The sequence below is a fragment of the Neoarthrinium moseri genome (genome assembly GCF_022829205.1).
Source record: "Neoarthrinium moseri strain CBS 164.80 chromosome Unknown scaffold57_Wmoseri_CBS_16480, whole genome shotgun sequence".
NCBI lineage: Eukaryota > Fungi > Ascomycota > Sordariomycetes > Amphisphaeriales > Apiosporaceae > Neoarthrinium > Neoarthrinium moseri.
Window position 1 is genome coordinate 23,910 of NW_026055171.1, and position 23,984 is coordinate 47,893.

The 23,984-nt window shown below is 53.7% G+C and overlaps 7 protein-coding genes across 7 annotated transcripts; 4 read left to right on the forward strand and 3 right to left on the reverse strand.

Moving 5' to 3' along the window:
• Positions 1 to 336: 336 nt before the first annotated feature.
• Positions 337 to 2,179, forward strand: JN550_010661 (uncharacterized protein; the record flags this gene model as incomplete). Its single annotated transcript, XM_049308940.1, has 2 exons — positions 337 to 1,182; positions 1,244 to 2,179. The coding sequence occupies 2 exons, from the start codon at positions 337 to 339 to the stop codon at positions 2,177 to 2,179; spliced, it is 1,782 nt and encodes a 593-aa protein (XP_049167317.1).
• A 1,185-nt stretch (positions 2,180 to 3,364) lies between these two features.
• Positions 3,365 to 6,979, reverse strand: JN550_010662 (uncharacterized protein; the record flags this gene model as incomplete). The annotated part of the gene is made up of 1 exon (XM_049308941.1): positions 3,365 to 6,979. One exon carries the CDS (start codon positions 6,977 to 6,979, stop codon positions 3,365 to 3,367), a length of 3,615 nt encoding a protein of 1,204 aa, XP_049167318.1.
• Positions 6,980 to 8,920: 1,941 nt separating this feature from the next.
• Positions 8,921 to 10,960, reverse strand: JN550_010663 (uncharacterized protein; the record flags this gene model as incomplete). Its single annotated transcript, XM_049308943.1, has 3 exons — positions 8,921 to 9,490; positions 9,537 to 10,819; positions 10,882 to 10,960. The coding sequence occupies 3 exons, from the start codon at positions 10,958 to 10,960 to the stop codon at positions 8,921 to 8,923; spliced, it is 1,932 nt and encodes a 643-aa protein (XP_049167319.1).
• Positions 10,961 to 12,779: 1,819 nt separating this feature from the next.
• Positions 12,780 to 14,840, forward strand: JN550_010664 (uncharacterized protein; the record flags this gene model as incomplete). The annotated part of the gene is made up of 3 exons (XM_049308944.1): positions 12,780 to 12,989; positions 13,061 to 13,978; positions 14,031 to 14,840. The coding sequence occupies 3 exons, from the start codon at positions 12,780 to 12,782 to the stop codon at positions 14,838 to 14,840; spliced, it is 1,938 nt and encodes a 645-aa protein (XP_049167320.1).
• A 1,596-nt stretch (positions 14,841 to 16,436) lies between these two features.
• JN550_010665 (uncharacterized protein) lies at positions 16,437 to 18,688 on the forward strand (the record flags this gene model as incomplete). Its single annotated transcript, XM_049308945.1, has 6 exons — positions 16,437 to 16,695; positions 16,749 to 16,989; positions 17,042 to 17,828; positions 17,885 to 18,038; positions 18,101 to 18,381; positions 18,440 to 18,688. 6 exons carry the CDS (start codon positions 16,437 to 16,439, stop codon positions 18,686 to 18,688), a joined length of 1,971 nt encoding a protein of 656 aa, XP_049167321.1.
• A 993-nt stretch (positions 18,689 to 19,681) lies between these two features.
• Positions 19,682 to 22,250, forward strand: JN550_010666 (uncharacterized protein; the record flags this gene model as incomplete). Its single annotated transcript, XM_049308946.1, has 4 exons — positions 19,682 to 19,884; positions 19,943 to 20,388; positions 20,442 to 21,405; positions 21,461 to 22,250. 4 exons carry the CDS (start codon positions 19,682 to 19,684, stop codon positions 22,248 to 22,250), a joined length of 2,403 nt encoding a protein of 800 aa, XP_049167322.1.
• Positions 22,251 to 22,548: 298 nt separating this feature from the next.
• JN550_010667 (uncharacterized protein) lies at positions 22,549 to 23,945 on the reverse strand (the record flags this gene model as incomplete). The annotated part of the gene is made up of 6 exons (XM_049308947.1): positions 22,549 to 22,757; positions 22,854 to 23,115; positions 23,180 to 23,257; positions 23,317 to 23,374; positions 23,430 to 23,523; positions 23,597 to 23,945. The coding sequence occupies 6 exons, from the start codon at positions 23,943 to 23,945 to the stop codon at positions 22,549 to 22,551; spliced, it is 1,050 nt and encodes a 349-aa protein (XP_049167323.1).
• Between the last annotated feature and the right edge of the window lie 39 nt (positions 23,946 to 23,984).

Sequence of the window (23,984 nt, forward strand, 5' to 3'; positions counted from 1 at the left end):
AACAAAGGCAACTAGCTACTACCTGGGTACGGAGTATTATGTGGGGTGAGGCGCAGCTGCCTTAAGAGCTGCCCCTCAGCAACGTCACCCAGCATAATCGCCGGAGCGCCCAGCCAAGCAATCTGGGACGATCCAAACCCACTCGCATCCGACGACGTCCCCAGGAATCCTCCACATCACGAGAGCCCATCTCAGGCTATTCAGTCGTCAGGGAAAGAAAGAAGAAGAAGAAAAAAAACAAGAGGCTCCCGAGTGCCGACTACTTGACAACAGGTGCTCCAGGCACAAGCACAAGCACAAGCACAAGCAGACAGCCCACTCACTCCTGCTGCCACCATGCCCGAGCTGTCGGAGTCGATAACCGCCATCAAGGACGGCGCCAAGGAGGATCCCTTCACCTACCTCACCATCCTGCAGTATCATGTGACGTCGCCCAATGTCCTGCCCGCCCTCAACGACGTCCTCGCCCAGGATGCCAAACTCACGCAGGAGATAGGCTGGGACCTGGTCCAGATGCTTGTGGGCATCGACGGCTCCGAGGCCTGCCTCGAGACCGTCGCCCGCCTCGGCAACCCGCGCGAGGTCCTCATCAAGGTCATGGAGGCGCTCGAGGGCCTGGCCGAGACCTCGGCCGACGACGCCGCCCTGCTGGCGGGAGCCGAGGCCCCGGAGCCCCCGGCCAACGTCCAGGGCAAGTTCATCCTGCTGCTCGGCATGCTGGCCATCCTGCACCGGCGCATCAAGACCAAGTACCCCTCGCGCTTCCTGGGCTCGTCCCTGGTAAAGGTCTACGAGGCGTACCGGCCGGACCCCGAGATGACGGCCTCGGTCATCAACCTCGTGCGCTCGCTGTCCGGGCGCAAGCGCCCGCCGCTGCCCACGCGCAAGTCCAGCATCAACGTCGCGGACCCGGACCAGGACGGCGACGCCTCCAAGAACGCGCCCGACCCCGAGGCCGAGCAGGAGGACCCCACCGAGGAGGAGATGCAGCAGCGCCTCCTCCAGTCCTTTGTCACCTGCGTGCTGCAGAGGTACGTCAACGAGAACGAGATGCAGTGGTCGGCCAGGTTACTGGAGCAGTACTACCCGGACAAGAGAGTCCCTGGGAAGAAGACCATCACCCAGTCGTATACCGAGGACGAAACCCTGCACCAAAGGGACTCCGTTGTCGGCCAACTCGTGGTAAGTTTGGAACTCCTCGTCTGGTATTGGAAACCCAAGAATGTCTTACTGATCGCAACAGGCGTTGGCACGGGATCTTGGTCTTAGGGAGGCGTCGGCTTCCTTTGTAAAGGGTATCTACGAAAGAGCCACGGGGTTCGACCCCCTAGCGAATTTCGACGACTTTAACTCTGCGGAGGAAATCCATCTGTCCCCTGGCGGCGTGGTGGGCTTGATTGCGTACTGGTTGTTCTCGGCAGACGTTTTCGGGGCAGACAACTCGACACCCGAGATGCATATCTTCCCTGACCATCTCACGTTGCTGGAACGCTTCCTCGGAGCCGTGGCGCAGGATGAAATAACCACAAACCCCGGGGTTGCCGATGCGCTTCTCGCTATAGGGCTGGGCCTCGACCACCGGGATCTGATTACAGAGGGTTCAGAACCGAACATCATGGCGTACCATCACCACTTGACTCTGATAGCCGTCTTCCACCCCGACATCCAAGTCAGGAACGCGGCAACCACATTCGCAGGTGCGATGCTCCACTCAGACCCCGACGACCAAGGCCGCCTGGAGATCCTTGAGGACCTGCTGGAGAATTGCATCTTTGCCTCGCTCAAGGCCTGCGCCGTGACGTGGCTCAAGGAGGAGCTGATCGAGGCCAAGAAGAGCGGCGCCTCGAACCAGTTCTCGTCGCCCGACATCATCGACCGCCTCCAGTACTTCATCTTCCCGGACATGCTGTCGGTCAAGGAGATGGGCACGGACGAGCTGCTGGACTACTGGGGGCAGAACGGCCTGTTCCTGCTGCAGGTCGCCAACTTTGCCTTCTTCCTGTTCTCGGCCGGCTTCGCGGACCTGGTCCCCGCCGGCGTCGGCGCCGCTATCGAGCAGCGCTTCGTCGAGCCCCTGGTCGAGGGCGCCGAGAGGCTGCTCAAGGCGGACGAGCTGGCGGGCCACGACAAGATGGATCTGAGCATATTGACGGACCGGCTGAAGAGCCTGCCGTTGTAGACGCACTCGCCCTACTGATAGGGGGCGTGGACTTGATGATAACTGGGTTGACGAGTTGTTCAGCCGCAGAGAAAGACAGAAAGTAAACATTTATATAAAGAAACTTAACTTACGAGACCAGCGCCACGTATGCCCAAATATAATCTTCCATGCAAAACCTTTTGGACATGTCACCGTAGAGTTCCCTGTGAAAAATCACCATCTGTGGTGTTTGGAGGTTTGTGTATGATTACTAAGAGCTTGTCTTCCACTGCCCCTCTCCTTGCGGCATGTTATCTACATAAGCACACGGCGGACGTCGTAGCTGGCTCCGTGATCTCAAGTCTCATCTGACTTTGCTGCTCTGATGGCTTTGAACTTCTCACTGAACGCAGTGACCTAAAACCTGTTGGTGGAACGAAGTGTCGTATAATTTTGAAAGGGATTTGATATGGTAGATTGAGTTAGGGAAACCACTTGGCCCTTGATATGTTTAGTGCTTGTAACCGTGTATGTTTCCAATGAAGACTCTGACTCTTAGTTATGATCACATATCTTTACCGCACATAATGGCATCGTTGCTCGTTGCCGAATCACTAGATTCTCGGCTCAGCATATGATTACCGTGCCGCCATCTAGTCTACCAGTAGAGCGAGAGAGTCGAGTTACATCACCTAACAAGGTGTCGATTGCTATCCTAACAGGCGCACACGTTTATGCGTTTACCCCAGTCATATAAAGTCCAAAATGTGAAGAACACGAGTCTTTTTATTAAAGAGATGCTCTAGACCTAGACATCTAGCGATGTTTTCTCTCTCTCAACTATGTGTATGTGTGTTCTAGCAAAGAGTACTACCGAAGCAAACAAAAGGGGGTATCCATTCATGCCCACATCATTCCCAATCGTGCGCGACCAAAAAGGAGGTAATTAGTGGCGGCCTGCAACCGCAGCGCGCCCAATATTGAATCGAACCGTATTAAACCCGCACTGACGCCGTAACCCGCTATGCGTATGTTGTTGTACACTCTCTCTTGCGTGGGATATCGCGGGGGAAACAGGATGCCCGAGAGTTGTTGATGCGAATAGGGAGGCTAAGCCTCCGAGCCCCTTCCCTGACTTCTGATCAGAAAGCACTCCCCGTTTCCGTGCCCCGGTTAGGGAAAACAGCAGCCCTGAGCCCGCTTTCTTGACCGGCGCAACGACCGCTACGTGTCCGGGCTTTGAGCGAGCAGCGGGGGGTCTTCCTGCTTCCTAGGCGGGATGTCATTCTGTCTAACGTCCTCTTCGACATCCTTGGCGGCCCTCTTCTTGGCCTTGTCGTCTATCTCTTTGGCCGCGGCCGTGTCCTCAGCGGAGGGGTTCTTCTCCCTCGCCCGCGCATCTACGCTCTTGCGGGCGTCCGTGCTCTTCCGGCTCTTGCCGAGCACAACGTTGACGTTCTCACCCTTGTTGATGGCCGCAATCGCCTTGCCGGCAATGTCGACACTCTCGAAGGCCCGGCCCCGGCCCCATTTGCCGAGGTGCTTACCCTTCTTGCCGTTTCTGCCGCCGCCTTTCTCAAAGTAGCGCACGAAGCCCTTCTTCCCGTTCTCACGCATAATGACCTCGGAAAGCTGGCGCATGACGTCCCAGCCGTGGTACGTCTCCTCGCAGAGCTGCTTCCTTTCCTCTTCTGGAAGATCTTTCATTTCCCGCTGGGCCTGGATGATGCGTGCGCGACGGATGAATTTTGTGGGTGAATTGTGCCGCTCGATCTGTTTCGCCACGCCCTTGAGTGTATACCCGAACGGTGAGATAAAGGCAGAAATGTCCTTGAGTACGAAGCCGCCAAGGCCCATGCCGACGCCAGCAAAAGCGCCAGGAACGCCGCTTTCTTTGGCTCCCTTGATTGGAAGTCGCACCAGACCAGTGACTCCGTCGTAAATGCCAAAGACAAACTCGGAACCGGCGGCACGAAGGCCAGACTTGATGCCGGTCACACGGACAGGCCGGCGCACTGTATCATCGCCGTAGAGCCGTGGTGCGTTATGGAAGCCCTGAGCGATAGCCATCGACAGGTCCACGGGAGCATGTGCAATAGCACGGCCGGACTGCCCAAACCCCTCGGAGACTTCATTGCCATATTCTTCCGCCGCGTTGCCTGTGCCAGGGGTCGTGGCAGTCAAGATGGAGTTTTGCGTTTGTTGGGTGGCTACAGTCGGTCGCCTATTGTCGGGGCCTGGGTCTTGGTCGGTCGCCTCAGTGTCCGTGTTTGGGAAAGGGAACCCATTGGCCCCATGTGTTGCCAATGGCTTCGGCTCCTGAGCCTTCTTCTTTTCTTGCAGCCTATGTGCTCGTTTCGCCTTTTTCTTCTCTCTACGCGCATCACGCTTCTTGGACGTCTTGGCCAGGCGGTAGGGCACGCTTCCAAACCCGGTGAAGAATTCACCGACTGAACCCATTACTGTACCAGCGAGTCCAGTGATGGGCTCACCAGGACCCTCGAAGTCATTCCACTCCTTGTGCCTTATCGGACGCAGCCTCCGCCACGAAAGATACCCCTTTTCCACCAGGATATCAGCAGCTATGGCGCAGAGCTTCAGGCTGGTATCTTTGACCCTCCAGACAGCGACACGGTCAGTCAAAATGGAGCAACGCATTGAGCCCTCACCGTCCAGTGAGAGGTGTTGGTGGAAGGATCGGACAGCATTCTTTGCCCCGTCTCCCTCAAGCTCAATGTCCTTGGCAATTTTCTGCGCAGCTTCTATCGCTTCGTCACTAAGGCAATACTTGATTCCTTCGGCGAGTTTTTCGGCGTCGAGCTTCTTGTACGGGATGGCTGGCGATCCCGCACCTGCGTTCGAAACCATAGTGCCCCAGAAATGTTGGTCGCCAAAGAAGGGGACAATCATGGTCGGTAGACCACATTTGAGGGCGATTGCTGTAGTACCAGCACCACCGTGGATAACACAAGCTTTGACCTTTGGGAAGAGCCAATCATGTGGCGTGTTCTCCAACATGTAAATGTTGTCGGGGACATTCTCTCCCCCGAGACCTCCCCAGCCCTTTGAGACCAAGGCTCGCACGCCAGCTTGTTTGACGCCCTCGAAAATCATTTCAGTGAACTTGTCGGCGTCATCCACTACAATTGAGCCAAAGCCGATGTAAATTGGGGGGTCGCCTCCGTCAAGAAACTCGACCAGGTCCTGAGGCGGCTCGAAAGTCGAAGCCAAGTCTAGAAAGACGAAGCCGGAGATATCGATCTCCTCACCCCAATCCTCGGGTTTCGGAACAATTCCCGGACTCCAGAGGTAAGTGAAAGGTACGTGAAGCCGGTAGGTCGAGCCGGGAGCCCATAATGTAGAGACGGGGTCTAAGCCCAACGTCTTAATCCGGAAATCATTAACGAGGTCGCCCAGTCCTTGCCACACCATCATCTCCACCAGAGGATAAGACATGAAGTTCGTGTAGCCCGGATCCACGTTTGATTTCTTGATACTGGCTAGTGGGTGAGGGAAGGCCTGGGTCGGGGTGTAAGGGAAGGTGAACATAAGGTGTAGGGGAATGCCAAGTGCCTCAGCACAGTGCATGTGGGCGAAACTGGGCGGGTTGGCAATGATGGCATCTGCCACAAAAGGGGCCTTGTCACCCATCATTTTGACGTTCTGGACATCTTTTTCGTTATCAGTGGCATTGATGCAAGCGCGCCAAAACCCGTCGAACATCTCGGCCATGGCGGCTCGCCGGCGACCAATATCGCCCGCTTTGACCGTCTCTAGTTTGGGTATCATTCCAGGATTCTTGACCATGAAGGCCATCAACTCGGAGGGATCGCCACCGACTGAGAAGAATTCAAGACCAGAATCCTTTTCAACAAACTCCCGAAAGGCAGGATGGGTGGCAATTCGCACGCGATGGCCATAGTCTTCCTTCAGGACCTTGCCGATTTTGAGGAAAGGTTGCGCGTCCCCTCGTGAACCAATGACCATAATCACGATGTTCAGCCTTGGGCGTCTCGCCTTCTCCGACGTAGCAGTAGTAGCCGAAGAGAGCCGCGAGGGCGTAGGCCGCTGGGTTCCCACTCCATCTTGGGCCTTTTCGGCCGTCGTAGGCACGACCTTCTTGACAGCCGAGCCCAAGGCCTTGGCCAGATACCCGGTGTTGCTCGTGTCGTTGACAGTGATATTAAGTCGTCCGTCTCTCTTGGACACCTTGCCTCTGGTACTGTACTTGTCATTGGCCACACTGAAGCGCCCATACTGATCAGCACTGTCGGCGCGCTTGGGTCGCGTCCCACTGGCCCCCGAGGCCACTCGTTCTGCCGTTTCATCCTCAGCTTCGTCTTCCGATTCCGAAGTGGACAAGTCGTCGTGATCCTGCTCGGCCTGCTTCCATATTGACCGGTTCAACTCGGATACATTCGTACCGGCGCGCTTCACGAGAGGAAACGTGGATGTGCCGCGGGCGACCCGGCGCGGGGCCTCGGAGACGAACTTCCTTGTCCCTTCGACGGAGGGGCGGTCCGTCTGGGATTCTCGCCGGCCCGCGACGGCCTCGAGCGGTTCCGAGCGTGTCTTGGTCGGACCTTGGGTTGGATCTGGTGTCTTTGTGGCATGATCGGCCTCACTAGCCGACCTGGGGACCCTCGGCGATGTGGGCGAGGTAGGCGAGTCGATACCCGGGGGCACCAGGCCGGGATAAGCTACACGCCCGTGGGCATCGCGCAACAGAGCGGCCTTGCGGGCATCTGACTCGGTCTCATGCAGCTGAAGTTCTTCGTCGGACGGGTCGGCGTCAATGGGCGCCGTAGATGGCTTATCGAGCTCAACGGGGAGAGGCATTGGAGCGAATGCTCCCTCGGCGCTGAGGAAAACGTCTGGTGGGTTTGTGCCACGGTTATAGTCGCAGTCGACGGCTTCGTGTGTAGGTATTATAGGCTGGTACGTTCCCTGCAAAGCGACAAGGAAGGACCTGGCGTTGTTGGAGGTTTGGGTTCGGGAGAGAACGAGTCATTCCAGGCACAGCACGAGGTAGCAAGAATACAAGAATACTATGTAGGTGTGTTGCAGAGTAGGGGCTTCTCCACGCTTCAAAGTTCGGGGGAACAGAGGATCACTGATGGGTGTGCTGTAGCAAACTAGAAGGCGGCGCTCTCGTTTGACAATGGCTACTGCGAGTCACGGCAGCCCGATTTGGGCGCGCTTGTGGTTGTAGCTAGCGGTGATAATAGCAGCACAAAGAGTGGTGAGGTCGAGATCTAACTAGAGAAGAGAGAGGCGGACGGTAACTAGCTGCATGCAACGCTCTAGCGGCGGGCGCCATCGAAAAAGTTGTTGCTGATTGCATGACATCACCGTCCGGGCCAGTTCTTGGTACCTACCTAGGTACTTGACTTACCTAGGAGGTGTAGGTAGGGGCTAAGGGGCTAATCGCTAGCAGCCCACTGCAGCCCCGGGAGCCCCCCGGGAGCTCTGCAAGCCATCCATTGGACTCGGGTCCCCAGGCTCAGCGGCCGCCTGGGGCTGCCATGCAGGTGGGCTCCAGGTTCATCGGGCAACTCATTGTGGTAGGGGGATTTGCCATGCCAGTCGTGGCCCCGGCCACAGCACCTCCTCGGCTTATTTGAGCCGGAGGTCCACCACCGTTGTCCACCACCGTTGTCCACCGCTGGGCGGACCATAACGCCCGGAGAGGACACCTGCGCCTGTCTCCCGTCGACAGACAAGCTGCCCATTGGCGGACTGGCTCGAGCCTTGGCTGGTGCTGGCTGGTTGGCAATTGCTGGGCGCGCGTCCGCCTGTGACTATTTGCGACACCCTTCTTTTCTTGCACGCGCATCGAGATTGGTTGTGTACCTGGCCAGTCTGTGTCGTGTCTCTGCAGAAAACCTGGAAGTCTGCTTAACGAGAGTTTCACCACGGGGGTGCTGAGCCACCAGCGAACCAAGTTTTCGAGATGCCTTGTCACCCTCTGCTTCACCTTAATTGCTCGAGTTAAGGTTGATCGATTTACACACATGCCGGCAGTCCGCACGCGCGTGTGCGCGTTGACGTCGGGGCCAAGAAGCGGACTGAAACGCTATCGCAGATTGGATGCCTTTGGCCCAGGAACCACAATGAACAATACTCGAAAGCTTGCGAAGGTACTGTACCAAGTCCTCGCCCCTCAGGCGGATCGTTTCCCAGTGGCTGTGCATCATGACGAGGATACCTGTGATTCATTCGCAAGCACGGGAACAGTCGTCGGTGTACTTTCAGCTAGGTCATCCAAAGATGACGGACGGTTGTCAGGCTTGCTAGCAGGTTGATTTAGCCTGCTGTACTCCGTAGATGCGCTGTACTTTCTGTACCCCACGTTTTGTTCAAAGGCTTGCGCGTATCCGCCCTGACTGGCGGCGACAATTGCCACCTCGGTACGAGTTAACTTGGGGCGACCCGTGAATCTGGGAAAAAGCCATAGCACCGTTTCCCCCGTTTATGTGATTGTTTTCAGGACCATCGTGCTGCTTGCCCGATAAATCATGACCCGACTCGGACAGCACCGACTTGCTTATAGTTAGACTACCTAGTGAGGCAGGACCTGTTTATCAGCACTTGGGTTCGATGCATGGTCTATATCCCCTGCCACATCTACACATTGGTGGACCACAGCGCTAGGGTTTCCATGGCCATGTCATATCAGTCCAGAACGAGTACCCAGGCCCGATCAGAATCACGACGGCAATGGGTGGTGTTTTTGAAGATGGCTCGTTGGCTACTGTCTTCGGCCGATACGATGCGTTTTCAAACCTGTATACTGTCAAGACGCTTAACAACATCCTCATAAAAGGCCATCGAGAGCCTCGCCGCAACATCGTCGTTGGTCTCCTCCTCGGTCTCCAAAAGGTTGAGCCACTTGCCGCCCGCGATGCACCGCCGCGCCGCCTTCTCGTAGATCTCGCCCATGTGCCCTCCCAACTCGGCAAGCATGTCCTGCGCCAGCAGTCTGTCCCGGACTCTGGAGATCATGGACGGCTGGCCCCGTGCCTTTCTAAGGTCTATACCGAGCACCTTCTCCACCGGTGCCCAGTGCGCTATCTCGACGAGGACCACCCCTAGGGAGTAGATGTCGAAACTCTTCTTGAACCTAGCCCGCTCGCCTGAGCCTGCTGTCTGGGCCGAAGGGTGGCGGTATAGGTTGTGTTCGACATCATCGCCAGCAATTTCCGTCATCTCATCCTTCCGGGCCGGTCTAGAGAAGTCGAACCCTGAGATGTACGGGTTGTGGTAGTTGATGTGCCCTTGCGAGGTCCGGAAGAAGATGATGTTATCAGACCGAAGTGACTTGTGAAGCCAATTCGCCAGGTGAAGACTCTGCATCGTGTAAGTAGCTGCTCGGGAGATCCGACGATAGACTTACCAAAAGACAGTTGCTGACCGCGCGGGCGAGCTGAACTCTTTCCGTAACCCTGGGCCTGCGGTATGTTTTGGGGTCTCGCTCCAGCAATTCCCTTAAACTAACAGGAGGCATCTCGGCATGTAACCCATCCTCCTCAGGCCGTTCAAACACGAGACCTATTCTTAGATTTGCAATGTCGTCGTCGTCACTGTCATCATCGTTGTGGTCTGCTTGATCAAAGTACCCGAGGCAGTGCGGCGTCCTGAACGCCTCTGGTTTGGGACTGTGATTCAACAGTGCTGCCAGATTTTCCACTCTGTCGAGGATGACCTGTTTCGGTGGTAGAGTGTCGGTCGATGCCTGCTTATCGTACTCCTTCCATTCGACCCACACTCGCCTGTGTTGTCCATTGCCGTGGGTGAGGACTGCTTCACAACGTTGCGACCCATATGCCTCTGAATGCAATTGGATGGAGGCGGCGTCCAGCTTGAGCTCCTTCCGCTCACCTGGCTTGTCGAGTTCCAGACGCAATGCAGTAGCCTCGTCGGGTGGGTTCTGCTTCTCCGACTCGATGGCATTGTAGGCCTTGAATTTAGCTAGTTGCGACAGAAGGGTAAGCCCCTTGGCGTCTTTAGTCCTGGCGTCGCGCTGGGACTTGGACATGGAGACTTCAACTTGTGGTGCATTTGACTCCAATTTGATGTTCAAAGCCATTACCAGGCGGGAGAGGTCGGCGATCTTGCTGTGAAGTTGCAGCATGCCCCGGTTGGTGTCTTGGACTGTATGGTGAATCTCGACTTGGAGCCGCGCGTCGAGGATGTCTGTCATGTTGTCATTCAGAGTGGAAAACTTGGATATCAGTCTCTCGAACGCTTCCTTGTCAAACGTGGCCCACTTCAACCGAAGGGCCCCTTCTGTAGACTTCTTCTTGAGCGCCTGCATTGCCTTCTTGATGAAATCGCGTCGCCTTTCGGGCAACGGGAAGTTGGCGTCCGATGCATCCTTCTCCGGCTTTTCCAGGGCATCATCGGCTTCCCTGACGGCCTCGAGTCTTTTATACTCCTTCTGTTGTTCTTGGAACTCCTTGAACAAGCATTGAACTTGGACTAGCAGGTCTAGGACAATCGTCCGATGGAGTATGAAAGTGTTAGTCTCCAGTATCTTTCGTTTATCCTCCTTATCGAGGTCGGCCAAGCCAGACGTCTCACTCCAGGCGAAGAGCCGCTGTTGCTCCATCCGGAGCCGGAGGTTCAGGTACTTGAATTCATCCGGGAAGTTCTTGGCTGTGATCAACAGCTGGATGCCTGCATGGATGTTGACTTCATGGAATCCAAAGGAACTCTGGGAAGACACGAGCCTAGCTTACCTTGTACGCAGCCTGTATAGACCTGAAAGCCGATGCTTGCAACCCCTACAGCCAACCCTGCGGCACTGACAGGATCCATGTCCTCGTGTTAAGACTGGCCCCCTTTTACCTCCTAGTATCAATTCAGCTCTCATGGGTGTAATTGGGGTTACAGCTGAGTGGCGTCTATGGCATGCAAATTGTCGGTTGGTTGAAATCCTCGGAAAAGACCTGCACAGTAGTGTTACATGGATTCACAGCATTATTGGGAACCGTGCAACCCGTGGCGTCTCAACTGTGAACAAATGACGAAATCGGAGATGAGCCCGCGTGAGCTGTCAACTGCCGTTTCGTTTCGCCAGCTGGCCGTCGCCCGCACCTCTGCGTAAAAATCCATCGGTATTTGATTCTGCAGAGTCGATTATACTGGGTTTGTCTCTGCAATCCCCCAACTTTACAATGGCATACGCAATTTCAAGGGCCATCGATGGACTCACGCTGATAGTCAGTCTGCGTTGCGCCGCACAGACTACCACTGTACGTAGTATGCCATGGCATACAAGTCGTGCATCTGAACCCCTACGCTAGAATAAGCTAGGTACGAGATACAATCGAGACACATCAATCAGTCCGGTGCATCGCATCATTTCAAGGGACCGCAAGCTGAATGTGGCTAAAGATAGATATTGATATGGTACGAGTCAGGGACTCTTCAAAAGTACGACGCTGTGAGGTCGAGACACCCTGGAGCAATAGTTGCCAATTCGCAAGAACTAGTATGAGGATGCACCCCCATGTAGGATCTGCACTCGACTATCTCAGGACGTCCAGCCCCCAACTGAGGGAGGGATTGGATGCTTGGTGAGGATTAATTCCCACATGGCACTGGTCCCACCCCATCTACTTTGATGGCGGCTTACGCAGCACGCTTTTCCTAGCCCGAGGCTCGCTCGTTCCGCCAGGCAGGCCGCTCCAGTTGAGACAGAAACCGCGGGCTAAACATTCGACACTCTGACTTTGCCCCTGCATGTGGTGCGCGCACATGGCCAACGTGGACCAAACTTTCCGGTAGCAGCCGTTGTACCGGGGAGGGAGCTCGCACTGGCGCGCCCCATCCCATCAGATCTCGGGAGCGATTCATCAAAAGGTTAGCCGCTTGATCCCTGTCCCGGCCTGCTAAGTGGCTACCCGCACCATGTCCCTAGGCAGCTTGCAGCACAGAGCCAGCTGAGGTTGAAAGGTTCTCAGTCCCTGGGTGGTATCGAGCAAGTCATCAAATCTCGCAGAACTGCCGATCAGTCTCTCCCAGGCCGAGGCCTACCAGCCTGTGCATGGGGAACAGCTCTGATGGCTGGCAAGTCACCAAGCGCTTGCTTGAAGTTCGCGCCTCGACTGTGCTCGCTTGCTTATAACCGACATGTGGAGTGGGCGGCCTTCCTTTTCAGAAATTAGTATCCGACGTGAATGGCGAGCACGGCAGCCCCCGTGCGGGTGCCAATGCTCCACGTTGACTGTCTCGACTTGCTTTAGCAACGCCACACGCGTGGGCATACTGTATCTCTGTGCGTGCGCAATGCATGTGAGAGCTGGGATGGCTTGTCTTTGATCTACGGCAGCGTGTGCGGTTTCTATCATGTAGGGCTTTGCAGGGTCACCTTGCACGCACCAATACATCAAGCAGGGGGCTGAAAGAAGGTTTGTTCTAAGAAGACCCCGCCGACCTGCAGCCTCTCGGTTCGGGTTCTTCGTACTGAGAAACATCACATCACACACAGTCTAACCCATGTGCCGCGATTTTTCCTCACTCAGACCGTAGTGTAATAGACCCGGAGATACGATCGACTATAACGACGACAACAGCGACTACTCCTTCCCTGTGTTTTACTGATACCACATTCCGCTGTCGACACCCGTCTCTAATGGACCCGTCACTACCAGAGCTGGCGCTTGCGCCGCTGCCGAATGCCCCCCCAATTGGCTCTGTGCCGCCGTATAGCACCAGCGTTAGTGGAGAGAGCCCAACTGAACGATCTCGCGGCCCGCCTGCGGTCAGCTCATCGGCCGTGTCAAATAGCAGCGCTGACTCAAAAGCCGCTGGACCTACTACTCCAGCCGCTTGCTTGGCCTGTGTAAGTCAAATCGTCTTCCCTCGCAGAGGCTGTGTCTTCGGACCCCACGGACTAACGGGTCATGACAAAAGCGATCCAAGCATCTGAAGTGTGACGGCGCAAATCCATGTTCGCGGTGCCAGGCCAGCGATTCCCTATGTCAATACGTAGCGTCGCGACGTGGATATAAAGGTCCTCGAAGGAACCCGGCCCAGAATCCCAATAAGCGGCATGCTTCTGATTCACCAAACTCCAATGGCAGTGATAGCTGCCCGATGCTACTCGGCGCCAGCGTATCGACGCCGGCGGCGCCCAGCCTCGCCATGTTCAACCCGGCTATGGGCATGCCGGACATCACAGGCTCACCGTTTGGTGCCACGCCGACCGTGTCTGGCCTTCAACTTTATAGACAGCCATACCTCGGCGGTGCGAACGACGCGGTGGTGGAACTGAACCACCACAAGCCGCCGCAGTCGATACCCGAAAGGTGCATCGATTCATTCTATTACCATTTCTATCCTGGCCATCCTACTGTTCTGCCCAAAGAACGCCTGCTACGCATGGCCAAGGACAGGGACTTAGAACACCTCTTGGCGGCAATGAGATGGGCCGGGTCCCTGTATTTCGAAGTTGGGCCTCAGCGTGCGACTTTCTTCGAGGCAGCCATGCGGCTCATCTATGCTGAGGACGTTGCAAGAGACGGGTTCCTCGTCCAAGCCATGCTCATTCTACTCATAGGATTGGATGGCAGTTGCCAGCAGGAAAAGGCGCGAGACATTCTATCTGATGCCGAGAGAATCGCCATTGAGATCGGACTGTATCAGAGGTCTTACGCAATCAATAATGGGCAGGGCAATCCGATGCTCGAGGAAAGCCTGCGGCGGACTTGGTGGGACCTATTCGTGGTAGATGGCATGGTCGCAGGAGTTCATCGAGCAACCAATTTCCTCCTATTCGATATCGTGTCGGACGCTGGCCTCCCCTGTGAAGAACATCAGTACATCTCCGGGGTAAGCTCAACTATAAGTCTCTTGCAGCGCTGGCCGTCTAACAAATCTGCAGACCATTCCTCGGCCACTCTTCCTCCAAGATTTTGACGATCAAATCTTCAGTGGGGAAGAATTGGAATTCTCCTCCTTTGCGTACAGAGTTGCATCGATCCGCAACCTAGGACGAATGATGCGGCTGCCGGATAGCGTCTTTCCCGGCGACGACAATGTTGACAGGATGGAGTCGCACTTGTCAAACTGGCGTATGCATCTCCCCGAGTCGAAGCGCGACAGTCTGAACAAAGACTGCCAACACGACGAGATGATGTTCCAGGCCCACATGATCAACCACGCCTGTTCTATCATGTTGCATCAACCCCATTCGCAACTCGACTCCTCGCCTGCCCGGGACGTGAATGCCTGTGCGCCACACCAGATTGTGCGAAGCGGCGAAAGCTTCAATACTCATACTCGACATATCGTAACCGCTGCGTCTGCGATTAGCAAGATGGTCACGTATGCTGTGCCCATAACATGCCACACCCATTTCTTCACCTGTGTCTTGACCATGTCGTCAATCGTACACCTGAGCAAGTGGGCCTTGTGGTTTGTCCAGAACGACGACGATCTGCGACAGCTCATCCGGCTCAACATTGGCGCGCTCAACAAGCTCAGTTCGGTATGGTCGGCAGCGGGAAGGGCCTCGGGCCAAGTCAAGGGGGTTGCCCAAGAGATCTACCGTACCAAGAAGGCTGCCCAGCAGAACAATGCCTCGTTCTGGGTCGGATATACTCAGGAGGAGATCATCAGCAGCATGTCTGCTGATGAGTCCATCATGAGCGAGATCAACACCATGCTGCAGCCGGGCACGACTATGGCGTGAAATTTGACCGCGAGATAATGAGTGCTCCTAGAACGATATAGTTCCCGATGTGAATGGCCGGGAAAATGAGTGCTGGGTTTAATGGGCTTTCTGTGCCATGGTGACATGTCTCCTGAGTTTCTGCGACTTCACTGACTTATTGGCCCAATATATAGCGAACGCGGACGGAGTCAAAGCTTGCTTCATGGGGCGTCAGGACATACTCGCGGAAAATTGTAATTTGGGCCAGTTCAGATTCTTGGGGTCTTAGGAAGTGTGCAGGTGTACTTGGATATTGGAAAAGGTCTGTAATTGAAGGGGCGCCATGCTATGATGTACGCATCAAACAGTCAGACACGAACTGACATGTCATTCACTTCGTCCGTGCTCACTGGGGTAATCATTATTATATATGATACTGCCAACTTAATAAATAACGGTTCAAGACATGTGCGTCGCTAGACTACTGGCTCCCTTGACCTTAGTGAAACCCTATTTGTCAATCGGCGCTGCTATTGCAAGGGATTAATCATCGACTCCAGTCCGGGGGTCACCTTTAGACGCCCCTAGAGTTTGGTCGCCGACCTGAGCTTCTTCGGTGCCGACAGACTGGGGGCGCCTCAGCACCGCCGTACGAATTGCTATAATTACGGGTAGCCCGCAGCATCAGAACTCTATTCGCGCACCCATGCTCTAAATCCTTCGACCTTGGAACAGTCTGCCGCCAAGCCCCAACTGTCGTTCCGGGGATCTGGGTTCTCAGGTCCCCGCGTTCTGGCCATGGAGTTGGACGGTGGCGCTAGCTCAAGCATGCCTGTGGCTCACCTTACTTGGGCCGTCATGGAAGAGATCGCCGTCCTAGCTGGCTGGATAGCGTCAGCAATCGATTGAAACGAACTGCTGACTTCTAATTCCAAAAGCTGGCTTCAACAAAATGGCTCCGAGCTCGCAGCACACTCCATCCGCCGGCAAGGTCAGCCTTACAGGGCGACCCCCGGGCTCCACTCAATCGGCGAGCACAAGGGGTACAGTAGTTGGCGAGCACGCCGATGCACCATCGTTGTTGACCCTTGCTTCACTCAGGTGGTCCCTGGTCGAGTGGATTGCAAAGAACGGGTCTTTTCTTAGAAATGGAGCTCTTATGCAAGTCATCGCCCCGGGCTAACAGTTTTGTTTACCAGATTTTTGGGGATGTCGGTGGTACCATCCCATGACTATGGCAGGTCCTCCAAAGCCCCCAGGCATCGGTGACTTCTATACCAGTCGGGAAATACTTTAGAATCAACTTGGGTCTCCCTGCACTATGAGTCTTGAGTATTCAAATGTAGGATAGCAGTGTCAGATTACTGCGCCCCGTAACCTTGCCCAATGAGTTGGTGTTCTTACTTGATCCACTCAACATTCCTGCGCGTAATCGCCGTTCTCAGCCTCTGACATGCGGGCTCCCCGGGCACCAAGCTCATAGAATTCACATACTATCTTGATAGTACATAAACAACAGCGAATCCTATGCTATAATGGAAGCCTCCTGTTTGATTTTGTCCAGTATACTACCTTGTGTTCTGGCTGTGAAAAACAGAAGCCTGTTCTTTCTGTTACACTGATCCAAACTGCGCCATGGCATCGTATACAGTAGCAGATCAAACCACAGCGTTTCAGGGTTTCGCTCGCCGCGCTTTCACTCAAGAGAAGCGATACCCGGTTGCCAGTTCCCCGTCCAGTCGCGACATGGAGCAAGGCTCAGTGACCGAAGCTCATCTCCTAAATACTACAGTCGAGAGCATATCATGGTACGGGGTCACGGTCGCGGTCAAGGACAGACAATCCAAGTCTCCTAGAAGTCTGGTCGAGAATGTCGAAGGCATCGTCAGAGCTGGTATGTTCGGATAAATGCTCTCTACTGTGGAAGTTTTTCTGATCTTGTTCTAGGAGAGCTATGCGCTTTGATGGGCCCATCGGGCAGCGGAAAGACGACACTTCTCAACGTCCTGGCTCACCGAGAAACAAATGCAAAGACTGTCGACAGCACAGTCTTGGTCAACGATTTGAAGATGCCCCTTTCAACATTTAGAAAGATATCTTGCTTCGTCGAGCAAGAAGATGCGCTCATCGGATCACTTACCGTGCGAGAGACATTGAGCTTTGCCTCACGGCTATCGACGGACACTAAGTACATGACGCATCAATCAACGTCGAGAGTTAGGCGACTAACAATGAAGTAGATCTCTCCCTGTGAAGGATCGTGTTGCCCGAATCGACAGCCTCCTCGAAGCCTTTGGCCTACGCGAACAGGCCGACACGCTGATCGGCACCCCGATACGAAAGGGCATCAGTGGTGGTCAAAAGCGCCGCGTTGGAGTTGCAAGTCAGCTCATCACCAGCCCAAAGATTCTCTTTCTCGACGAGCCCACCAGCGGCCTCGATTCCACCGCGAGCTACGAAGTTATAAGCTATCTGAAGTGGGTTGCGAAGCGTAACAACCTGATTGTGATAGCGAGTATCCACCAGCCTTCCACCTCCACTTTCAACTTGTTCGACAAGCTTCTGCTGCTTTCAAAGGGCAAAACTCACTATTTCGGTCCTGTGCCGCTAGTAAGGCAATACTATGCTCAGCTAGGTCAGACCATCCCATTGGAGATGAATACCGCAGAATATCTGCTCGAGCTTGTCAACACCGACTTCGCTAGCAGCCGAGGCTTTGCCCCGGAGCAAGTAGAATATCTGCAGCGAGCCTGGGAGGCGTCACCGCAATGCGCGGGGGCAAGATCTGAGATGGCAGCTGTCACCTTTGACTGTGGCAAGATAGTGCTGGACGAGGCACACCAGAAGCCCAGCGTGCCGAGTGTTATCATGACCTTGCTTCACCGGTCCTTGATTAAAAGCTATCGCGACGTTGTAGCTTACGGTATACGGATTGCAATGTATCTCGGCCTTGCTATCATGATGGGCACGGTATGGGTGCGTATGGATACCGACCAGTCGTCAATCCAGCCATTCACCAACGGTCTTGTAAGTTTTGCATCCCGATTGACTCCTCGTATCTCCATATTAACACTTTGAATCAGTTCTTTGGCTCGGCGTTCATGTCGTTTATGGCTGTTGCCTACGTGCCCGCGTTTCTGGAAGATCGTCTGCAATACGTCAAGGAGCACCATAATGGTCTATATGGGGCTACCGAGCTGATCATTTCGAATTTCCTCATCGGAATTCCGTATCTATGTAAGTCTCGTAATGACAACGGTAACCTGCCATCTGTTCGTTCTAATTCCAGGCTAATCTAGTCATCATCTCGCTACTGTTTTCTGCAATTTCGTACTGGCTCATCAACTTCCGTCCTAGTGCACCGGCCTTCTTTACATACCTGATGTGGTTGTTTTTGGATCTGCTGGCGGCTGAGTCTCTGGTCGTCTTCTTCACATCGCTGTTTCCGTCGTTCGTGATCTCGTTGGCGCTCGTCGCATTCGCCAACGGTTTATGGATGAGTGTTGGCGGCTTCCTAGTGTCACCGGATATCCTCAACGTTTTCTACAAATACGTCTTCCATTATTGGGACTACCAGAAGGTCGGTCAGATCCAAGATGCTTGTTATCGCCCAGTATCACTAACAACGTATGTTTCAGTGGGTATTCGAGGGTATGATGGTCAACGAGTTCGCCGACAGAGTGTACGACTGCGCGCAAGTTCCCGGTGGTGGATGTCATTGCATGTATTCGACAAAGCTCGAGCAACAGTGCCTCATCCAAGGACAAGGCGTCCTGGACCAGTATGGGTACCGACCCGGCCACATGGGACGGAACGTAGGCATTCTGATGGCTATTGTGGTCGGCTATCGAGTAGCAGCTTGGGTGGTATTGACCTTAAGGAGGTAGTGCAATTGAGTGGAGGGAAACGGGGCACATATTGTTCTTTGCTCGCAACCATAAACATAAAACCAAGGATCTATATAAATCGTGACCATCAACGACAAGAGTACTCTCAGACTGGGACGCAGGCGAATACGCTGTACTACTTTCACGTCTGCTAACGTTGCGGCTTCAACCTACTGGCGGCAAATATGAGAGTGTTAGTGCAAATGTTGAGCTGGCAGTATGCAAGAATTTGGCCTTTTTGAGGGACGGGACGCGAGATGTGAGACTGGAGACTCTGAAGATAAACTCATGACAGGCGAGCGGTGGCAATTATTGCACGGAATTCTCAACGAATATCGAAATACTCGAACGTTACCCCGTTGGTTGGATAGACGTCAATATCTGAAGTGTCAGTGGATCTCTGTGGTCACCAACTGAGTTAGCTGGGTCGGTTGTTCGGGGTAAGTACAAGCAAGGCCTAGTCACAACCCTGGTTTGCCCGGGACAAGGGATCTTACACCGCACGCGGGGAAGCTGGGGCCGACGCCTGCCCCGGATTTTGGTTTGGTTGCTGGCCAGTGTATGCTTCAACATCAATCACAACTATGATTCGTCAGAGGTCTGTATACACAGCTCGTATTTCTATTATCTTTTTCTTTCAAGTACATATCAATGACATACTTCATCAACATGGTGAAGGAGTATGGACAGTTTTATGTCATGCCCTTGTCTTCCATCGCCTTGCACTCACCAACAATGCGGGGTATCTCCGCAATTCCAAGCTTCCAAGGCCCTTGTGGGGAGTTGAGCAAGACTATTCCAGGGTCAAGGAGGTTGGAGTTGATGGAGATCGGCAATAATGCCGACGATGGGAACTTTTGTGGGAATTTCCGGGGAACTTTCACCGGCCTCACCGATCATAAATAGACGCTATGATACGGCGTGAGTGCAACTTTCCTCTAGACTCAGGAGACTTTGAGTCCACGAGAGTCTGCTTTACTCCGTGCCTCCAGCATGCTTGTACCGCTAACCTTGGCGGTTGGCCTGCTTGCCACACGAGTAAAAGCCAACGAGCCAACTCCAGACTATACCAAGCACGTCAATCTATTCATTGGAACGGAAGGGCCAGTGCCGGGGACAGCTTTCAGCGCTGGCAATGTCTTTCCAGGAGCTTCACTACCCTTCGGCGCCGTGAAGGTTGGCATCGACACCACAAGGTGAGCCAAACAGATTTAACCGCTCCTTGTGATTGTAAACAATGTCTAATATGGATAGATGGAATGTGTCATTCTCAGCTAATGCGGGCTATACCCCAGACGGTAACGTCACAGCCATCACGATGCTTCACGAAAGTGGCACTGGCGGTGCGCCTACATATGGTCTTATCCCGCAGATGCCTCTCACAACATTGGAGGGCGTCAATCTCCTGGATAACCTCACGTATATGCAGCCACGTGTCGTTGAGGACATTGCCACGGTAGGATACTACAAGACGCAACTGGGCAATGGTGTCACTGCCGAGATGAGTGCTTCTCACCACGCCGGTATTATGAGATACCATTATCCAAATGACAGTCAGCGCTTTGTCTTGGTAGACCTTAGTCACTTCATTCCTAGCACGGGGAAGAAGGAGCAATGGTACAGCAATGGCCTGATCGAGAGGAGCGAAGATGGGGACTGGTACTCGGGTTACGGGGTTTACCGTGAAGGATGGGCGTGGGGTAAATTTTCCTGTTCACGTGTGTGAAAGAGGTTTGGACTGACTTGATTGCAGGTGGGGAGTACAGGGTATACTTCTGTGGCCACTTTGACACTAAGCCACTAAAGACTCAGTTCTTCTCGGGCAAGGCAACGGATCCCTACTGGCCGAATACGACAGATGTAAGACACAGTTTTACCGATGCCACAACGCTTCAAGGTGGTACGGTAGGCTATCAGTACGCCGATCGCATCGGCTCTCTTTTTGAGTTCCCGCCCAATACCACGATGGTTACATCCAAGGTCGGCATTTCGTGGGTATCCGCAGATAAAGCCTGCCAATTCATCGAAGAGATTCCCGCCTGGGATCTTGAAGCAACTATCCAAGCAGCCAGGGACCAATGGAACACTGAGGTGCTATCCAAGATCGATATTAAGACTGAGAATCAGACACAGCTGGAGATGTTCTATACGGGACTCTACCATTCGCATTTGTTGCCCTCGGACCGCACGGGCGAGAACCCGAACTGGATATCTGATGAGCCATATTATGACGACTTCTACACCATCTGGGACACCTTCAGATGTCTACACGCGCTTACAACTTTGATCTTGCCAAATAGAGTCATAGGAATCGTACGCGCACTCATTGACATCTGGAGGTTCGAGCGATTCATGCCTGACGGACGAAGTCACAACACCAATGGCCGAGTACAGGGAGGTTCAAATGCCGACAATGTGTTGGCCGATGCGTATGTTAAGGGGCTACAAGGAGGCATCAACTGGACCGATGCGTATCGTGCCATGAAAACGAACGCGGAGTTACAACCGTACAACAATTTTGACTTTGAGGATCCGACTGGGAGCACCAAAGAAGGACGCGGCGGGCTACAAGATTGGAAACAGTACGGCTATGTTACCCCAAACCGTGGCCGGTCACTTAGCAAAACTACGGAGTACTCTCACAACGACTTCAGCCTTGCCCAGGTTGCAAAAGGAGAGGCCCCGAATGATGTTGGTCTATACCTCAACAGGTCTAGGTGAGAGTGCCGTTTTGACTGAAAAAGGGCTGCCAGTTACTGATGGTCTTGCTAGGGGGTGGCAGAAAACCTGGAACAACAATGTGACATCTCTCAACTTCACTGGGTTCTTGGCCCCGACCTACGCCAATGGCAGCATTCTCAGTTACGATCCGTTGAGCTGCGGTGCTTGCGACTGGACCTCTTACTCTTACGAGGGTGTACCGTGGGAGTACAGCTTCAGCTTCCCCTTCGATATGAAAACACTCATCTCCCTAATGGGCGGGCAAGAGACCTTTGAATCACGCCTTGACACGATGTTCATTCCCGGCCTGACACGTTCTAACCAGGGAGGTAACAGCGCCGGTACCACAATTTTCAATCCTGGAAACGAGCCAAGCTTCATGACTCCTTTCCTCTATAACTATCTTCCACAAAAACAGTACAAATCTGTGCAGCGGTCACGGGAGGTCGTCAACCAGTACTACAACAACGGACGCTCGGGTATTCCAGGCAATGATGATGCGGGGGCCATGTCGAGTTGGCTGGTATGGAATATGATCGGTTTATATCCTGTCGTTACGCAACCTGTTTACCTGATCCTCTCCCCATGGTTTGAAGAGGTAAAGTTGAAGCTTGGAGACGAAGGCAGCATCTTGAGAATCACCGCATCTGGTTTGGACAAGGGTCCTTACATTCAAAGTTTGAAGGTCAATGGCAGAGAATGGACTCAAAGCTGGTCGAGTCACAATGACCTAGTTGGAGTTGGCGGTGAAGGCGCTTTGTTGGAGTTTGAAATGGGTGCCGACGCCACACTGTGGGATACTGGAGATATCCCACCGAGTCCAGGTGCACTCAATAAGTGATACATAGAGATGGTAAATGCTTAGGTCCTCAAAATTAGTAAAAAGAAGACCAGAAGAATGTCCCTTTCAAGGTGCTGCCCGTAAAGTCAAGCCGTTTACTACTGGCACTATTTATGTTGGCTTATACACTTTCTGGTTCGCCATGGTCTAGATCTAGTAAACAAAACGAAGTAGCCACGCAGTTCAATAAAAATCTTAGCATGATATGCATATTGTATGAATGGTCTATTTTCCGGTAGCCCCAACGACTGACAGTACATATCAAGTTGCGCCTGTGTTCGCGCATGTTACGCATGGCTCATGCAACCTGACCTGCGTATTTGTCTAGAAATGCATTGTATCGCTTGTAGAACTCAGGAGTTTCCGGTAGGGTAGCAAGAACGGCTGGAAAGCAGTGTGGAACGCCTTGGTACCCGTGTATTTCCACCTCGACGTTTGCCGCTCGCAGAGCTTCGGCGTAGGCGAAAGCGTCATCGCGCAATACGTCACACCCTCCGCATTGTATCACTAAATGTGCGGAACAGAGAGGCAAATGGTCAGCCGCACGAACCAAGAGCAAGAATGGATAGACTATGGTATGACATCAGTGGAATGGACACTTACAAGCTGGAGGTAGGCCGGCTAACGAGTTAGCAAGGAGTGGTGAATGACGGTAATCGGGTGTGGCATTAGGTGCGTATGCATCGAAGACAGTCTCCATCTCCTTGATGCCGATAACAGCGTTGTCGCGATTCTGGACGTAGCTGCCAAACTCGTATTTGTCCTTTGGGGAAAACTTTGGGTGGCAGGTTATAGGGAAGTGTAGAACTTGAGCCACAATCCCCGTAACTCTGTTTTCCCAAGCCTCGAGGACTAGTGCCGCTGCCTGGTCAATGATATAAAGTATTAGACTTCATAACTGGTATCAATAGGAACAGGCAGGGACTTACAAGGTTCCCGCCCGCACTGCTACCAGTGATGATGATTTTCTCTGGGTTGAACCCAAGAGTATTCGCATTCTTCTTACACTGAGACTGAAAGTCAACATCTGTATTTTCTTCCGGTAACTGAGTTAACCGAGACTTACCCATAGGAGCCCGTCATAGCTATCGTTTATTGCGTATGGGAACGGATATTCTGGTGCCCTGCATAAATGTTAGTGGCTTGCATCTCAAAAGTTAGATGACGTGACCGACGAACAGTCGGTAATCTACGCTGACAACCACGATATTCTTGTGAGTAGCGGCATAGACGTTCTCGGCACCATCTACTTCGTGGCGTCCAACTACCCATCCTGACGTCAAGAAAGTAGAAGAGTCAGCAGACGATACTCAGCCAATGCCCGGAGTGTTTTCACAACTACTTACCGCCGCCGTGCATGCGGTACACCAGAGTCGCGTCTTGTTTGACATTCAGAGACTTATAGACCTTAAGTTCGATCATATGGCCGTCGCGCGCAGCAAATTGCAGTAACTCGGTCGCTACGTCGCGGTATGGGTCTGGTCCACCTGGGGGCATTGGGGCATCAGGGTCGCCAGCGCCTGCGCGAATGGTGGGCCAATCGGGCATTAGATCCGAGAAAGGGGCGTAGGCGGCCTTAATGGCGGGCTCAGCTTCAGCAAACTGTGGTGTTTTCTGGGAGAGGTGGCCATATTTGGGGAGTGGCTTGAAGTCGGCGTCGACTTCGACATACTTAGGCTTGTATTCGGAAGGCATGGTTTCTGGCTGATTGATGTCAATTCCGAAGCACTAGAA